Below are 17,592 nucleotides of genomic sequence, written 5' to 3'. Positions count from 1 at the left end.
AGTAAGGCCGAGAAGAGGATATTCTTTTCAACAGTCCTTTTTTCATGAATGAATCAAAATTTTTGTCAAGCTGTTCTGTAGCAGATTCAGATAGGTTTGTTTCATCAAATATTTGAAAACCAAAAATAGCGTCTACTTTAAATGCCACATGTTCTTGTTCAAAACATTAAACCCAAGTGTTTTAGGGAAAAATAGAAATTCAACAAAAAAATAATATTTCAGATATATTTCATTAAAAAAACCCTTTATATATTTATTTCAAAATAAATTAAATCAGACAGTTACAAATAGTTTTGAGATTGCAGAGTCATTCACATACTCACAGTGTTTTACGATGCAGCAAATAAGCACTTCGCAACCTAGAAGGATCATACCTGAAATGGCTTAGAGCTGCTGATGTGGAGTGTCTGTCTGTTCCATCTGTTTTCTTGATTTCCAAACTTGTACCACAACAGCCATCCATTGGTATTACTCACAGTTCTCTGGAAGACTGACAGCTTGTAAACTTGCTTTCCAAACATATGATAATGAAAGCGGAAAATGCAGGTTCCATTGGCAGAAGGATTGAAGAGGGGACTAAGCAAAACTGCTTTATCTTGGAATTGGTGTGGCTCAGAGGATTCCATGTAGAGGTAGTGTCCCCTGGCTGTGCCTGTTGTGTGATCCTTTAATGGGCCTGTATTAACTGTGGGGGTTGGACCCTGTATTCTGATCCAGTCAAAGTCATCATCAATGTCCTGCTCCCAATTGCACAGCCCATTTTCAAAGTTACAGTGCAGGTCAGGGTCTGAAATGTAAACAGAACAGACTGTCAAGTGAAAGGAATACCAAAAGCTGATCAGATCATACTTTAATATCTTTTTCTCCTTGCAAATTTTCTTTCTAATATAGAGAAAAACACATTTTCTTCTCCTCACAAAAAAACTCCTCTGAAGAATATATACCTGCCTGCACACAAAAAACCAAAAACAAACAAAACCAAAACAACAAAAAAAAATCTTTACTAAATTATCTCCTCTTTCAATATATATCTAGCAAACTCTACATAATTAACTGAATAAAAAATTGTGAATAACATTATTAGATTTCTGTATTTTTATAATTAAAGCATACAAAGGTCTTTGAAATTTAACTGAGTAAAAGACTTAAAACTAGGTTAATTGCATGAAACAAACCACAGGATACAGTCTTGTAAGTATGTGTAATAATAATGAGCTAATATATTTTTGCATTGCAGAAGCAGTCGTAAAACTGGATTGTGTTTTAGATCTTTATTTTCTTCAGTAACAGTAGTATGATAAACAAAGCCAAATTCACAAGGGGCATTTATTCCACAACTGCAGTTTATTATTTGACACCAAGTCAAAATCTATTGATTAGACCAATTACTTCTAACATAAAAAAAATGTGTATCAGAGGTGATGAACTTGTATTTCATCTTTGCATCTGCCCTTCATAAACAGAACTGACATAAGTGAATTTTTTTAATTGTTATTTTTTATGATGTTTAAAACGGCAAGTCATATGATGCTTTCTTAGTATAGACCTCAAAATGGCTTATAAAGATGAACTTTTTACAAGTGGGAAAACTGAGATAGGCTGGAAAGCCTTCACATTCTTTTAAATTCAGATCAGTTTTAAGTTGAAATTCAGCAAGTATCAGTGCAGGCTGGTATCCCCTCAAGCATGTAACATGTCCCCTGTTTCTCAAACTCATTGTGATTTGCCCAATTTAGTTACCTTGGGATGTGATAAAGCAACTACTAGTTAATTTCATTGTATATTAATGTTCTTGAGTTCTAAAGTTGATGAATGCATGCTTCTGGGAGAATATCATCAACAGCACCCTTCGGCACTGCAAGGTGAATGTCAAAAATGTGAACAACCCAGAGCTTTCTCACAAATTATTTCTTTGAAAGGGACAATTATGCCCAGCATGACCTTGCAGTACAGATATTTTAATATTTTCTAGGTAGAAAGAGTATACGTCATAAAAAGAGCTAGGCCATACATTCCTTTTTGTCCATATACGTCTTCCACTATAGTTCTATCCGTATAATCAAAGACAGCATGTTAACCCAAATCAACTGGCAGTCTGTGAATCCCCATTTTTAAAACAAACTTGTAATGCATCTATGTGTATTACAGAAGTTAAGGAAATACAACTCATTTGGATAAAGGGGACTGAATTCCATTTACCCTCAATTGTAACTCATCATATGTATTTAAGTTAAAAATCATCCAACTCTGTTTCATCAGTAACTATATTCAGTTGAATCATCATTGGCTGTGACATTGATAGGCTGCAGTAGTACTGTGCTTTTTCACTCCAGGGATGAATTAGCAAGTAAATTTTGGTTTGATGCAAAGTAAGCAATAATGGGAAGTACTTACTACAGTTGTCTTCATCCGATCCATCCCCACAGTCATCCACAAGATCACAGACCAATAAACCATCAATACATGCTTTTGTGTCTCTGCACCAGAAACGATCAGGACCTTCACAACTTAATGCTGGAGGTGGAAGAGCACAATTTTCAAATGTAATATCATCAATTGCTGAGATGCCGTCATAAAATCCCAGACTGATTTTATCAAGTGAAAATTGGAAAGGATATGGAAGGCGTCCAAGCTGAATGACTGCCTTCAACCATTGATTTCCCTCATTGTAATATGCTCTCCAAAGGACAGTAGGCTGTTTGATCCCATCCACAAGCAATTGCATCTCTGCTGCCCCAACTGACTGTCCGTAATTGTAATACCTAGAACGATAAAAAAATGGTTATGGGTGCAAATGATGAGAATGGACCACATCAAGTATAATAGCCATTATCTTCCATTATCTTTTTCTGCCATAGCTCTGTGTAGTCCACACTGCCTATTCCCAGTTTACTTGTAATTCAGTCCACTTTCTGTATGACGGTAGGATAGGCTACTCTATCAATATAGGGCTCATTTCAAGAATTGAAGATTGTGAGAGAAGAATTAAATTAATCATTGAATTAAAACCTGTAACTGAAGAGACACATTTGCTTTCATATTAATCAATGAACACTGCTCAATGAGATACACGATATATTTATATATTTAAATCAATAACTTTAAAGTTTCAAGAAGGAAAAACGGAATACATGCTGAATGCAAAAGTACACCTTCTATCTATGACAGATATCAATGTGTTGCATTTTACAGAATTTTTGGAGGATCTCAAAGCAGTTAAAAATCATAAATACTTAGGTGAGCAATTGTACAACAAAACTGGAAACAGAACCAGGAACAGAACCAACAGCTTGTAATTTCCAGACCTATACTCCAACTTGAAGTCTTGAGCCTTTGAGAAGAAGACATTTACTCTATGTTAAATGTATTTGACATTACAGAGGAAAAAAAATATCAAAGTCAGCCCAAACATTTATTTAAACAGTAGCACCACTTTAGAATTCAGTAATCAAATTACCACAGTTTACTTATCCTTTTCCTCCTCCACAAGACCGCACAAAGATTGCCACAAGACAATAACTGAAAGGTGGGATGTTTTAATATATATATGAAGAAAGGATTGGAAGCAAAGCTTCAATTCTTGCACTGGAGCTTTCACTTAAAGATAATACAATCTAATTTTGGATACTGTAGGTGACTCAAGGAGCTACTAGATTTTTTGATGGTTTCTCGTTCTTGAACAAAATTCCACAGTGTTTAATAATTTACTTAACCAAAGTAGAAATGTTAGCAAAACGACTATGGTATTTGTCTGTGTATATGCAGACACAAACTTTTAATATAATTTTGCTCAGATTCATCCCATGTTTCAGTTCTGTTCTCCAAGTGCTTCAGCTTACTTCTGCATATTGTTCATAAGGATTAAAGAATAAAGAAGAAATAAACGCTGCAGAGGAATGTATGTCTATTGCAAACTATAACCTCAGTTTCAGTCCAAAAGAAGCAATGCGAGATGATCCATTAGTTTTAAGTCTGAATTATTTCATACCAAAAGGACAAGGTGCAATTTGATCCACTCTGCCTGAACCTTGGGCTTTGTAGCCGAGCTACTTGTGAAATGATGCTGCTGTTTTTCAGAATGAACATAAAATGACCTATTAAAATAAAACAGAAAACAACTTTTCAGGTTGAAGAAAAAAAGCATTTCTAAGGTTTTTTAAGCATTAATGGCCTCCTCTTAAAATCTGATTAAAGAGCAGGTATCAATTCCTCTTCCCTGTTTCTAGGCCTGGCTTGTCTTACCTTCAGTTTTGTTATAGGTGTGATCCTGTGGAGGAGCTTGCTTCTGAAAAGCAGGTGCAAGAGCACTACTGGAACTTCTTACCCAGTCAAATTCATCTCCATTTGCAGTTTCAATCCAGCCACAGCTCTCTCTCTCAAAATCGCATACAGCAGCTGAAATGAAGAAAGATGTATTTAACTGTATCTCTGCACATGGCATTACTAAACAAGCTTTGCAGTATGAAAAGGAAATAAAATACTTCTCTCACCAATGCTCTAGAAAGAAGTCTAAGCAAGGGGTGTGGGGAAGCAGAGTATGGCCTCATACCAGTGAGGGGGTATTTGCTTTATAACAGTTGGATAAAACAGCAGTCCCACAGGAATGACCAAGCCATCATTATGTGCCATGTACTCAGTAAAACAAGTCCTTCCCTCTAAAGGCACTGGAGCCAAAGCTCTCAAAGCAGGTGAGAAGGCACTGGAAAAGACCTCACAACCCTCGTGTTACACAGAAACAACACAGAACACACAAGCATTCTGCAAGATTTTTTAGGGAATCAATGTTGGAGCCAGTAATCAAATCCCTTATTTCCTGAATCTCAGCAAGTATGCTAATGATAACAAAAGCCTTCCTCTAGTTATAACAGGAATTAAGTTAAACATCAGGCATTATTGAGACACTGTGATATTGGTAATCTCTGAAACACAAACTACTGCAGTGAAAAAGATTTGAAAAATATATTCAGCTGCGTTCTTCAATGTTGCATTTAAAAGACCAGTGATATTTTAGAAAATTGCTATAATACAAAATAAAGAAGTGAAAGCGTGTCATGTGTGACTGAACATAAATTGACAAATATTTATTATGTTAAAATGAAGAAACATCAGGTTTTCCTCTTCCGCTCTTTAAAAAAAAAATCTCATTAAATCACAAAATGGTAATCTTTGAGTCCTGTAACTATAACAGGCTTTCAATGGAAAATCTTAAGAAAATTATTTCAAGATTTGTAAAAAATGTAATTTATTCATTATGCACATGGACTAAACGAAAATATTCAGACATGACTGTCAGAATTCTGCCATTATTTTATAACACCCTATCACAACTTCCAGTAGCCACATCATATGGTATAGAAAATGCACGTTTCAGAAACAAATTAAGTCTCTTGGAGAATAGGATTATATAAGTGTTTTTTTGTGGAAGGTATGGGAGGTTTTTTGATATTTTTTTTCTTCTTTAAGAACTGTGCCACATTAAATTATACAACATTTGTAGAAAAAATAAAAAAATTACTAGCCAGGAAAATTAGTATTACTGTTCATTAGGGCTTCTAAATATACAAGGGTTTGTGGATTATCAAGCAATGAGCACAGAATTCCAGTTATTAACACTGCTGTAAAAAAATGATTCCATAAATATGGAAGACGAAGTAACATTTAAGAGATGAAAGAAACTAGGAGCTTGCTTTACATATGGCATTTGTGGGTCAGAAATGTCAACGATAAAATAAGGTAGATGAAATGTGACAATGAAACTGAAGGAAGAAAATTTTTTGTTAGCCTGTTCTGATACAATAAAATAAAGACAAAAACGTATTTGTGAGTATTCAAGGACCTAGGCATGACAGAAATGACTGAAAATCCACAAACAGAACATAACAATCAGGGAATATGGAGACCTATTGCTGATTTGCTTTTTGCTCAATGGAAGAAACTGTCCCATATTCCCAAGAGAACAGGAACAAGGAATATGACAAACCATGGACACAGATGGTTACACCAAAAAAGGCAAATAAACAAGATAAAACTGTTAAGTCTGAGCCCAGACTTCTTGCATCTGTAACTTGTTACAGAGAAAAAAACATAAAAGAAAGGTTGCATCAGACCACACACATAACTTAAGCGTGGATGAATACATTGACATAAAATAACCTTGAAACCTTCAACTAAATCTCAGACCAACTACTTACCACCTAGGGAAGATATAAGAATAGACAAGCTGGTACAGCCTGGGTGAAATGCACTTGGTTCTCAATGCTTGATTCAACCCTTCAATTGCCTAATTATCCCATAACCTCTTTGACTGGCACTTCCATTCCAGACAGATTATCCAGAAAGAAAGGCTGTTGCTTGAGTATCTCACAGTGAACACACACACACTAAGCCGCCCTCTCTGCTAGTACTTTATTTTCAACCTTTCTCCTGTTTCTTATTTTCTTACATGCTCTCTTTATACTCTAACCATCAAGTGGCCCTACAGACTCTGCCAGGCTACCTTTGCCTCATGTATTTGAGGAATTTATTGCTAGTTTTTCTGAAACTTTTTTTGTCATCCTTGCTGCGTTTCAACATTTAACCCACCAAAATTTGTCATCTTTCCCACCTTTTTCATCCGAACATTACTTCAGCTATTTCTTTGATATTTTTTTTTTTAAATTCTAATAATATCCATGCCACCTGTATGGATATATTTTTCTTTGCTGTCCCTTTTAGCATCTTTTTTAACATGCTCTCTCAATGATCATGAAGGAAACAGGGTGATACTGTGAGCATAACATTCTTTTATACCACAGCTACTATTTACTAATGTGATACATACACACTCAAATGACACCATACTTTGTAGCTGCGCTGGCCTAATTTCTACAGTAAAAAACTGACTAGTGGTCAATTAAATAATGTATTGCAAAAGTTCATCAGTAAGAAGCAATGCTAACCAGAAAAGAAACCAAAACCCAAGTTGCGATTTGAAGATTGAACAAGTTTGGTCTTTACAAAATCCTAGTCAGAGTTCCCCCTTCCCTCACTTTCCATCTCCAAATATCTGCTACAGTTTGTTGGTTTGTTGGGTTTTTTTGGTTGGTTTGTTTTTTGGTTGTGGGTTGTTGTTGTTTTTTTTTTGGGGGTGGTGGTGGGAAGAAAAAAAAAAAATACTTTCACATAAAGATTTAGAGTAAAAAAACCAGGAATGCTAACCTAACTTGCATGATGATATTCTCATGTATAGAAAATAATGGTTTAAATCTAACAATTGTTTAGGACAGATAGATATAGTAGTCTCGGCTACAGATGGCTACAGGAAAAAAACCATTCCAGAACATTTTATTCTGATAATTTCTGTTGGGAAATCTATTTCAATAGCCAGGATGTTGCAACAGACCTGCTTGTGACTTCAGTCATGTGGGCTTTTTAATAATAGACAAACATGACTTGTACATAACACATAGGTGTATATCTCTTGTGAAATGTAGAAGAATTTTGCATATAAGGCAGGCAAAATATGCAGAAGGAAAAGATTTTGTTATAAATAATTTCTAGTGATTTCACTACATACCTACATTTTTAACAAGCTAACTGCACAACATGTCTCCTAACACTAACTTACCTTAGCTGTAGGACTTGCAAAGATTGAGATTTTTAAAAAGGGAAAATAAAATTCTGTGGGTGCATACACAACACTAATCAAGCCTGCATATAACCTAAATATTACCCACAAAAAATAACTACTGTCACATGTAATTATTACAATTCTATTTCTAAATAATGATATGAAAATAATCTACACAACTCTGACTTTGATGGCAGTCCGTTCTGCACAGTGAGGCAGATCGGCAATCATCTAACTAAAGGCAGTTTCAATAACAGCCTTTTAAAGTGAAATAACATCCAAAACCACTGGTTTAGTAAATCAAACATTTTCTGGAAATCTCTCAGTGCATATGATACTGGAAATATAGCAAATTAGATTCAAATTTCTCCTCCATTTAAAAATAGTAATGAAGTCTGAAGAGAATTAAATTTCTTAAACAACAAAATAACCAGTGATGTAGGTTGTTGGATACCCATGTCTATATAAAATAAAATATGAGGAATTTACATATTTTTTAACAACCAAATATTTAGCTTTCTACGTCTATTAGAATGCTTCTTCGATATAACTGAAAGGGAAAGTTCCTGGTTTTATTGAACTAAAGAAAACTAAGATCTGAGGGTCACTATTCAGGCCACCTGGTTATTTACCCTGTATTCTGTGCCACTGAAGCTCACTCATACAATATTTGTTGTCATAGTGCATAACTTGCAAGAAACTACATAGGAGCGACTACACAACGAGATATATTTATTGCCTAAAAATATTACATAGACATTTGCTGACATCAGTAGAAAAGTTAGATTCATGACTTCTGGGTTCAATAGAAATTCTGAAAGCATGTGTGGTCTCTGGCAGAAAAATATCCTTGTTCATTCTCCAATGTTCTTCCTTTCCACAGCCTGTTTCCCCTTTTACCTGTTCCACAACTGCTCTTCTCTGACACCTTATCTCAGTCCTAGTCTCACTGGAAAGCTGGAAATCTTCACTGTCTGTCCTCATTTTCCCAGATAGCTAGGTCTTTGCTCCAGGTCCTCTCATGTAGTTTCAGTTCTCTGTCACTTAACTGCCACACTGTATACCAATCCCCGCTAAAGCATCACTGCTCCATCTCCATATTCTTCATTCCCATTCTCTCCCTGCTTTAATCTCACTTACCAAGCTTAATCTTTCATTATTGTTATCTCTCCTGACACTCTATCACTGGCTCTTTGGCCAGCTGGTTTTAATCCTTCCCCCAGAGTAGTTTGGGTCCTTCTTGCCCTGGCTTCCTCCAGCCCCCAATTACTTCTCTCCCACATCAGCAAGCTCATGCAATGCAGCCTTTGCAGCCATTACTTGTCCACAGCCGAAGATGGTTTCCCATCTCTGTAGGTGGCATTTTAGTCCCATCCCTTCCCTATTTAACTTCCACAAACTGATCCTAATGCAGTTGTCTATGTAATTCCAGTCATAAGTCCCTTCTCCAATTTTCAAGCTGACAACCTTACAATCCTTGTAAGATGGCTGTTCCTGGCCTCACTTTTAAAAACAACTGATGTGTTTGGCTGAAATGAAGAAGTAGCAAGCATATGAGACAGATATTTTTGCATGCAAGATTTGAACTCTAAAAGTAAGATTTTGGAAGAGTTACCTTGTAACCACAACAGAAGTTCTACATTTTGGCAAGGTTAGTAATGAAAAATATGAGGAATGCTTCTTATAACATGAAGAAAATATTTATTACTTATACAAAGGTGATCATTAGAAACCCAGTAAAGCTTATAGTTAAACAATTAAGCCACAAAAGCAGTTCTTAAGAAACAACACATGCATCATTCTCTTTATTTGCCTTCTAAGCCAAATTAAGCTACAAAAAACTCTGTACTAACATAGACATGACCAGATTATGAATTAAAGACTAGCCTTAGCACATTCATGCTGCCCTAGATCATACACCATAGAAATGATAACTATCAAATGCATATTTCATTTATAAAGATATAAATACAAAACAATGTGAGTTTATATGTGCTGGTTTTGGCTGAGGTAGGGTTAATTTCCTTCACAGTAGCTTGTATGGGGCTGTTTTGGATGTGTTGATAATACAGGGATGTTTTAGTTATTGCTGAGCAGTGCTCACACAGAGCCAAGGCCCTTCCTGCTCCTCACCCAACCCTACCAGCGAGTGGGCTGGGGGGGCACAAAAAGCTGGGAGGGGACACAGCCAGGACAGCTGACCCCAACTGACCAGAGGGACATTCCGTGCCATATGGCATCATGCTCAGCAATAACTAGGGGGTGACATTCAAAGTGACGGCGTTTGTCTCTCCAAGTAACCATTATGTGTGATGGAGCCCTGCTTTCCTGGAAATGGCTGGACACCTGCCTGCCAACAGCAAGTACTGAATTAATTCCTTGTTTTGCTTTGCTTGTGTGTGTGGCTTTTGCTTTACTTATTAAACTGTCTCTATATCAACTCATGAGTTTTCTCTTTCACTCTTTTGATTCTCTTCCCCATCCCAGTGGGGGGAGTGAGTGAAGAGCGGAGCGGTGCTTACTGCTGGCTAGGGTTAAACCAGAATGTGGGGCTCAAAGGGTTCAAGACAATGACAGGTTTGATTGGAATGTGCTAGAATGAGTTTTTAGCTGTTATTGTTGTTTAGCTATTGATTGGCAGGCTCCCATGCTTGCTATAGGGCTTGCTTGACTTATTGTTTATAAGGAGTCTAGTGCTCGTTAGTGCTGCTTTTTGCTTTCGCTGCTTGCTGTACTGCTTATCATCTTCCTGTGCTGTGCCTGGGAACATTTTGCTAACAGCAATGGCGATGCACCTGGGCTGGCAGATGGCCAGGGCATGGCTGCTGTTTCTGTGCTGCTGTGCTGGACAGGCTGGAACTCCGGTGTGAGCTCAAGTCAAAAGGACTGGGACCTGTGGATGAGTCCATGCAGGAGCAGGACACCCCAAAGTCTCTGTGGCCGTGGATGACTCCACACTAGAGCAGGTAAATCTCAAATCATCTGTGGCTGTGGCTATGTCTGTGCCACAGTAGGTATACCTCTGAGGGGACTGTGGCCCAGGAATAAGTCCATGCTGGAGAACGTATACCTAGAAGTATCTGTGGCTGTGGGTAAGTTCATGCTGCAGCAGGTACACCTTGAAACATCAGTGGCTGTGCATGCAGTTACGCTGGAGCACCTGAAAGCATGTGGCCATGGATAAGACCACAACGACATGCTGTATTTTTATCCAAATGTAAATTGTTTCATATTTATTTTATAAAAAACATATAATTATTACTGATAATCCACACCACGTAGACAGAGGAAAAAAACACAAAATGCTGAGCATGAAGAATGAATTGCAGAAGGTCAGACAGAATACCATGAATATGTTCATGTTAGCAGATTACTTTCCAACCTGATCTTATTCCCTATTCCATCATCATCGTCGTCCTTTGGTTGGAGAAGTGAGCATTTAGACTCCACTGCATTTATAGTATGTAGACCTTAGAAATTATACTGTAAGTTCATCTTCCAGAGCATAAACACACAGTCTGATAGGTGTGTTAAGTAAATGCTATAAATCTGCAGCTTGAAAAAGGCAGTTGCTTTTCTCTTCTGCTTTAAGAGCTTTATAACTAGAGTTAATTCTTCAGCTGTAGAAAAAAAGCTGTGAGCTAATAGTCAGGAGTAGCGGCACTCTAGAAAGAGAACATTTAGTAACTTTTTTTATTATTATTATTTTTCTCAACTAGTCAAAATGAATTTGAATATTTTTTTTTCAGTTTGGGAGATGTATTTTTGTAAAAAGCAACTAGAAACATCTAGTTTCTAAAAAAAAAATAAGTATCAAAAACATGAATGTGGTTCTAAGAACAAAGTGGAGCAAATTCTTGTCTTGTATATGAAAAGAAGTAACCAAGGCAACTCCTTGCAAGACCCGGGAGCTCAGAAATCTATACTAAGAAAGAAAGTCTGAGAAATTGAGATCTTCAACTGATTTTTTTTCTGTCCTGACAGAAACAACTCATTTGAGAGGTAATGAAAATCAAGAGATGTCTTAAGGATTGACGCTGTGAGATGAGATAATTGAATGGAGACCCTGCGTGTTCAGTGGGCTTGGTGGACCCAAGCATCTAAGGAAATAATCTTCCTGGATTTAAGATAAAAAGATTTAAATGAAAGGCATTTTGAGAGATATTTTAAGCCTTGTATCTTTGCCTGGTTCTCATACCAAGAGGAGATACATACAACAAGGTTAAAGAGTATACAATCACCAGCAGATGGAACATCATGGAAAACGCCATTAATATTGATGCAAGGAGCAATGTAGTTGTACGTGGTGAAACATCAACAAAACATCTGTGCTTAGCCAAGCTAAGACATTAGGAAAAGTGAAATGGAAAAGTGAGGGGAAAATGAAATCCTTTCATCCAATTGCGACAACATACGTAACGAAAAGAAAATAGAAAGTAATGGTACACTACATAAGCATGAAGATATATTTTCTTTATTTTTTATTAATTTTTTATATATAATTTTTATATATATAGTATTTATATTTTAAAAAATAATTGATTATTATATAAAAAAACCACCATTTGAGAAGAATTGTAAGAGCTATTCTAGTACTGTAGACTACCAGATTTACACGCTGAAAGGCAAGTTTATTGCTTGGAAACAGTCAATTTGCCAAACTACTTGGAGAGACATTTGTGTACCTACATTCTGCTCCCCACATTACAAGGCTCAATGCTAGCACACACTGAGCCAACTCAGCAGTACAACAATGATTTATAAGTAAGCAGTATATTTAGAGCAAAGATCACCATAAACATATTTAGAATGACTCCATAGTTTAAAAGTTAGCATGGCATCGTTAATATATCATGTGGGCAAGTGGGACTTGGTATATAATAATAGTTTCTTCAGTTATATAGTTAGAGAAAAAAGAAAGAAAATCAGGTGCTTTATACAAAACTTGTGATTAAGGATATCCTAGGACTGGTTAAACACCTAATGGGACATCTGTCTTCACTTTGTGTATAATGTTGAAATGGAAACATAGGCTGAATGGCAAAAAGGAAGGGTGTTTTGAAATATAAATGGCCATATTTGAAGCAAACCCAGTAGATTTTTCTTGATTAAAAGCTACCAGTTAACTGCTGTCCCAGAGCAGTGAAAGAGATGTTGCATGCAACCATATCTACTTAGAATGTTTTTAATTAAACTATTGATTTTGAAGTCTTATTATTTGGTCAGAGAACAAAATCCCAGTCCCCAAGTTCAAGAAGGGTAATGGGAGACCAATCCCGACTGTCATAACCCAATAATGCATAAGATGTGTGAAGTACATTTTGAAAAAAAGTACAAAAACCATGAAGTAAATCAAAAAGTGATAAAGTGTAATAACAGCTTTAATATGACATGGGCAGGGAGGCAGTAAAGAAGTACAAATCCTCAGCGGTGCCCAGTGAAATGAGCAGAAGCAATAGATGCTTTTTGCTGTACTTTAAGGGTGATCAAACACTGGAACAGGTTACCCTGAGTAGCTGTGTAATCTCCATCCTCAAAGATACTCAGAACTCAACTGCATAATGTCCTGGGCATCCTGCCCCAATGGATTCTGCTTTGAGAAGGGGGGGTTAAGTGGATGATCTTCAAATATGCCTTCCAACTTCATCTATTCTATGATAGCAGCAGAACACTTTCCCCACCTTCACTCTGGCCCACAAGAGGAAGGATATTCTGCCTAGCAAACATTTAATAGCTATTTCTGGTGTTACCTCATCAAACAGTTACCTAATAAAACAGAATGCAGTTTCTTTCCTTCGAGCTGTGTCTATTTTGTATACAAATCTTTCTAAACCGGGGGTCCTCAAACTTTTTAACCAGGGGGCCGGCGCGCGGATGCAGTGGCAGGCAGCCATCTGCGGCTGCTTGGTTCCCCCCCCCAACCCCTGGCGGGGGGGGGGGGGGGGTGCGGGGGGTTCTGTAAATACCGGGGGCCGGATTGAGGACCCTGGGGGATGTATCCGGCCCGTGGGCCATAGTTTGAGGACCCCTGTTCTAAACAACTGCTCTAACCAAGAAAGATTGGATACTGAAACTGCAGAGAAATTGCATGAATAAAAATAAAAGTTGAATCTATTTCTTTTATCTGCTAAAAGACAAACAGGTTTTTGTTTATCTGATCAATACCTCTCAAATTTCCTAATAAAAACTAAAGAATACAAGCATGGATTTTGGATTGTATTAGCACCTGTGAAGAAGTTTATGTTTGGTGATGCATAACATAGCACAGTCCGAAAATACTATAAAGATCTTGTCTACAATATTTCTGTTATTTGTGGAAATGATAGAAACCATCATGCTCTTATTTTTTTAAAAAAAACAGTACTGAATATTGGTCATGGCAACTCCCTTTGAAATGCATCATGACTTTTATAGCATCGTCGATAGTTCAATGCAAAAGCAAGCAATTCATTTTCAGGGTTGAAAGTATAACCATATTCCTTATGCAGAGCAGGTAACTGAACGAATCAAAAATACTTCTGAAGCTACGCATTACAGTCCTGAAAATTTCAAGCTTCTTTCTGACTGTACAGTGGACAGGGATTCTGAGATACATCACTTCCCTCTACTTTCCCATGTGCTAGTTCCCATGCAGAGTAAAGCCAGGCACATAGCCATAGGAGTCATGGCACATCTGAACAGAAAATGTCAACAGCCTAAATTGTATCTGTGACCATGTCTGTGAACAGATGCTTTACTTACCAGTCCAGCTGTGGTATATTCACATCAAAATTAAGGATACAAAACTTACAATTTGAATGCGAGACTATGACCACTGCATTTTTCATGTTTCCTATCACACTGCTTCTCAGGTCTAATTTCAGGACCATCTATCTTTTAAGACTCATTTCACACAGTGGTGTCACTGAATTTCCAAATTTGTACAAGTGTAACATATTTTCTTCACTTTTTTTAGCATAATTATGTATATGTGAAAGCATGTGTGCAAAAGTGTGTAGACAAGTTCTGTTTGGTTTATTTTACAACAGCTCCCTGAATTAGCTTCCAATATCTTACAGATTAAGATTTTATTCAGTATAACTCCGTACCTGATACTTAGCATCTTAAAGAGTTATAAAATAAAATACTATATTTTAAGCAACATTTTCTGTTAAATAATTAATTGCAGACTTTTTTTCTGGTTTTAATGCTAAGAGGGAAGTAGTTACTACAGAAAATAAAAAGGGAAAAATTCAGAACAGAATGAAAATGAAGTAACTGTTTCTCAGGAGCTTTTACCTTTAATTAAAGTACATTTATGAAGTCACGAAAGCCTGGCAAATAGGACAAACAAACAGTCACTGCAGCCTAACGACCTAGATTTTTAAATTTTCACTTACGGCACTTGGCTTCATCACGGCCATTTGAACAGTCAGGTGTAAAATCGCAGAATTTGTCAGGTGAAATACATTGTCCATTCCCACACGAAAAATTTCCCGGTGGACAGTAAAAAGATGAAGAATTAGCATCTGCAAATTCTGTTTCCCCTTAAAAATCATTAAAAAAGGAATTAGTAAACACACACACACACATATATAAAATCCTAAGAAGTGCTCTGTATTGTCTTTGTACATGGTAATGTACTCAGCATAAGGAACATAAGCGTCACCTATGAAGTCAGCTAGACTATATCATGACTGGTAAGAAATACAGTTGATGTTAATGTCTGATGCTCTTAAACTGTATATTATTCTCCACAATATTCAAACTTCTACATGAAAAATTATCAAAAAACCCTTAGAGTTACAGAGCCTGGCTCCAGTTCAGAGGTGAGGTGCTGTGTACAGCACCTTGCTGTTTCCCCCGCAGGTGGGAGCAGGCCTTTCACAAAAGCTTTCTCCTGTAGCAGTGGTTTCCCTGCGCGCAGCTCACAGTAAAAGTTCCAAGAAGCCAAAAATATAATGTTACACTACTACTAGCTTGCACCTCAATCTACACACCAGAAAACACCCCAAAGTTCAATGAGTGGGTAAACAAAAAGTCAAGGGCTATTGGTTTCACTTCAGTAGGTTTCTGGAAAGAGCAAGTGAGAGGAATGATATGCAACTTTTAATCTTTTTTTTGTTTGTTTGTTTAACTTAGGGGCTTTAGATAGCCATACTGCTGTACAGAAAGAGCTTTTTTTTAAAAAGAACTTCCTTCTAAAAATATCTTTGTGACTGCTAGGTAAATAGGGGAGTTGTAGGGGAAATAACTGAAGCAAATTAATGTTTCTTCAGATACCTAGCTTCCATCAATCAAACTGTGTAGTGGGATCAGGGAAGCCTTAAAACCAGAACACTGAAGTTTTCTATTATGTCTTCAAATTTTGCAATAAAGAAGGAATTCAGATATCTCCTGGGTATAACCCATAAGCATTACCACTGAATACATATGTGCCCATGCCATTTTAGAAAAGTAGTTATTAATAGTCAAGAGGACCAGAAGCAGCAGTCTGACAGAAAGTTACACTATTTTATATTTCCATCCATTGGCACTTCAACGTTACAGAGTGTGAGTATACAAAAAATTTGGTGGGCACTTAACTGTATGTTAGGTATTTGACAGTAATGACTGGAGAACCTTCTTGCCCTAAAGGTAATGCAGTGGAATATGTTCTTCGGTGGGAGATACAAGATGCTTTGCTTCTGTCTCTGCACCCAAGTATGAACGTGGGTAGGTACTACATAGTAAGCGGAATCTGGAAATTCCCACCAGAACTCACTTTGCAGAACTAGTGCATGCAAACTACTTATAGCAGCTAATGTGTAACACAGGATGACAGTCTTCATTATAGGTGATAGACTACAGCATACAGACTTTTTCCTCAGATTATCCCTAACTTTCTTAATGGTATATTGCAGTTTTCAGTCGAATTACAGTTCTACATGACAGACATTGGGGAAAACTTATTGAAATCCACAGAACTTGCCTTCACTTTCCTGGCTGACACTTGGAAGTGATCTATTCACGACTCCACATTCCTCTGTTATACTGACGTTGTCAATGGCAACAGTAGCATTTTTTGTTAGAATGGTAGCTCGTAAAATAATCTGTAAAGATAAATAAGTTAGCTCATTAAAGTGACATAATAAAAACACATATATATATATATTCCTTTATAGTTTACAACATCTGCACAGGAAGTAAATACTGCCTACCACCAACTCCAAATACCAGCCAGCAAAAACTGCAGTTGCTTCACTCCTCAGTCAGAAATTTACTCCTCAACTGTAAAAGCCAAGTCTACCTTTACTTATGGAAAGTTATGCAACCCAGATGACATTGCTTCAATTGAAACTGGTAAAAGCCATCAATATTTGAATGAACTGTCTTCCTGCATTAAAATTTATACATATTTTTAAATGAGCTATTCAGAGTTGCCATATATAATGGTTTACAATTCCATTTAATTGTGTTCTTTAATACTATGCCTGCTGAAGTCACAATATGTGGCACAGTAAACGTAGGGATTGTAAGGATGCTTTTGTAAATACAAGGAAATACGCAGGAGATCATAAAAGGAAGTAAAGTTCAGTCATAACCTACCAATAATGAGAATTTAGTGCCCTTTCTTTTAGACCATTTTATAGGTGAGATAAAATGAAGAGACTAAATCTGGAATTTTGCTTTGCTGATTCCCCTAACAGTTCCTTTCCAAGATTTAGTAAAATATAACAGCCTGAGATCATGTAAATATAAAATCAAACTTGAAAACTACTAATTGTTTCTGTAATCAATGTGGCAAATTGACCTATCTGTACTTCTCCTGCCTTTAGCCAACATAAGACTCTTATGAGCAGTATTTATAGCAAATTCACTTTTTAAAAGCTACAACACTATTGCTACCAGATTTTTATTACAGAAAGGTTATTCTAATGCATACAATAGTGAAACAATGGTGATGTTCTTTAATAGCTACATCTATTGAAAGAACTGAATGGATTTTTTTTTTTATACGATCA

General features: G+C 36.7%; 1 protein-coding gene across 1 annotated transcript in view; it reads right to left on the bottom strand.

Annotated features, from left to right (window-relative positions):
• The window catches only part of MALRD1 (MAM and LDL receptor class A domain containing 1), a 282,296-nt gene that overhangs the window by 216,652 nt on the left and 48,052 nt on the right, over nucleotides 1-17,592 (bottom strand). The window contains exons 13-17 of the mRNA XM_040589228.1: nucleotides 16,560-16,680; nucleotides 4,243-4,395; nucleotides 3,989-4,094; nucleotides 2,395-2,762; nucleotides 375-787 (exon numbers count right to left, since the gene is read on the bottom strand). Coding sequence (XP_040445162.1) covers nucleotides 375-787; nucleotides 2,395-2,762; nucleotides 3,989-4,094; nucleotides 4,243-4,395; nucleotides 16,560-16,680 — 1,161 coding nt within the window. The remainder of the gene's footprint in view (nucleotides 1-374; nucleotides 788-2,394; nucleotides 2,763-3,988; nucleotides 4,095-4,242; nucleotides 4,396-16,559; nucleotides 16,681-17,592) is intronic.

The sequence above is a fragment of the Falco naumanni genome, chromosome 4 (genome assembly GCF_017639655.2).
Source record: "Falco naumanni isolate bFalNau1 chromosome 4, bFalNau1.pat, whole genome shotgun sequence".
Classification (NCBI taxonomy): domain Eukaryota; kingdom Metazoa; phylum Chordata; class Aves; order Falconiformes; family Falconidae; genus Falco; species Falco naumanni.
The sequence above is the reverse complement of the archived record's forward strand: the minus strand, read 5'-3'. Positions and strand labels throughout refer to the sequence as shown.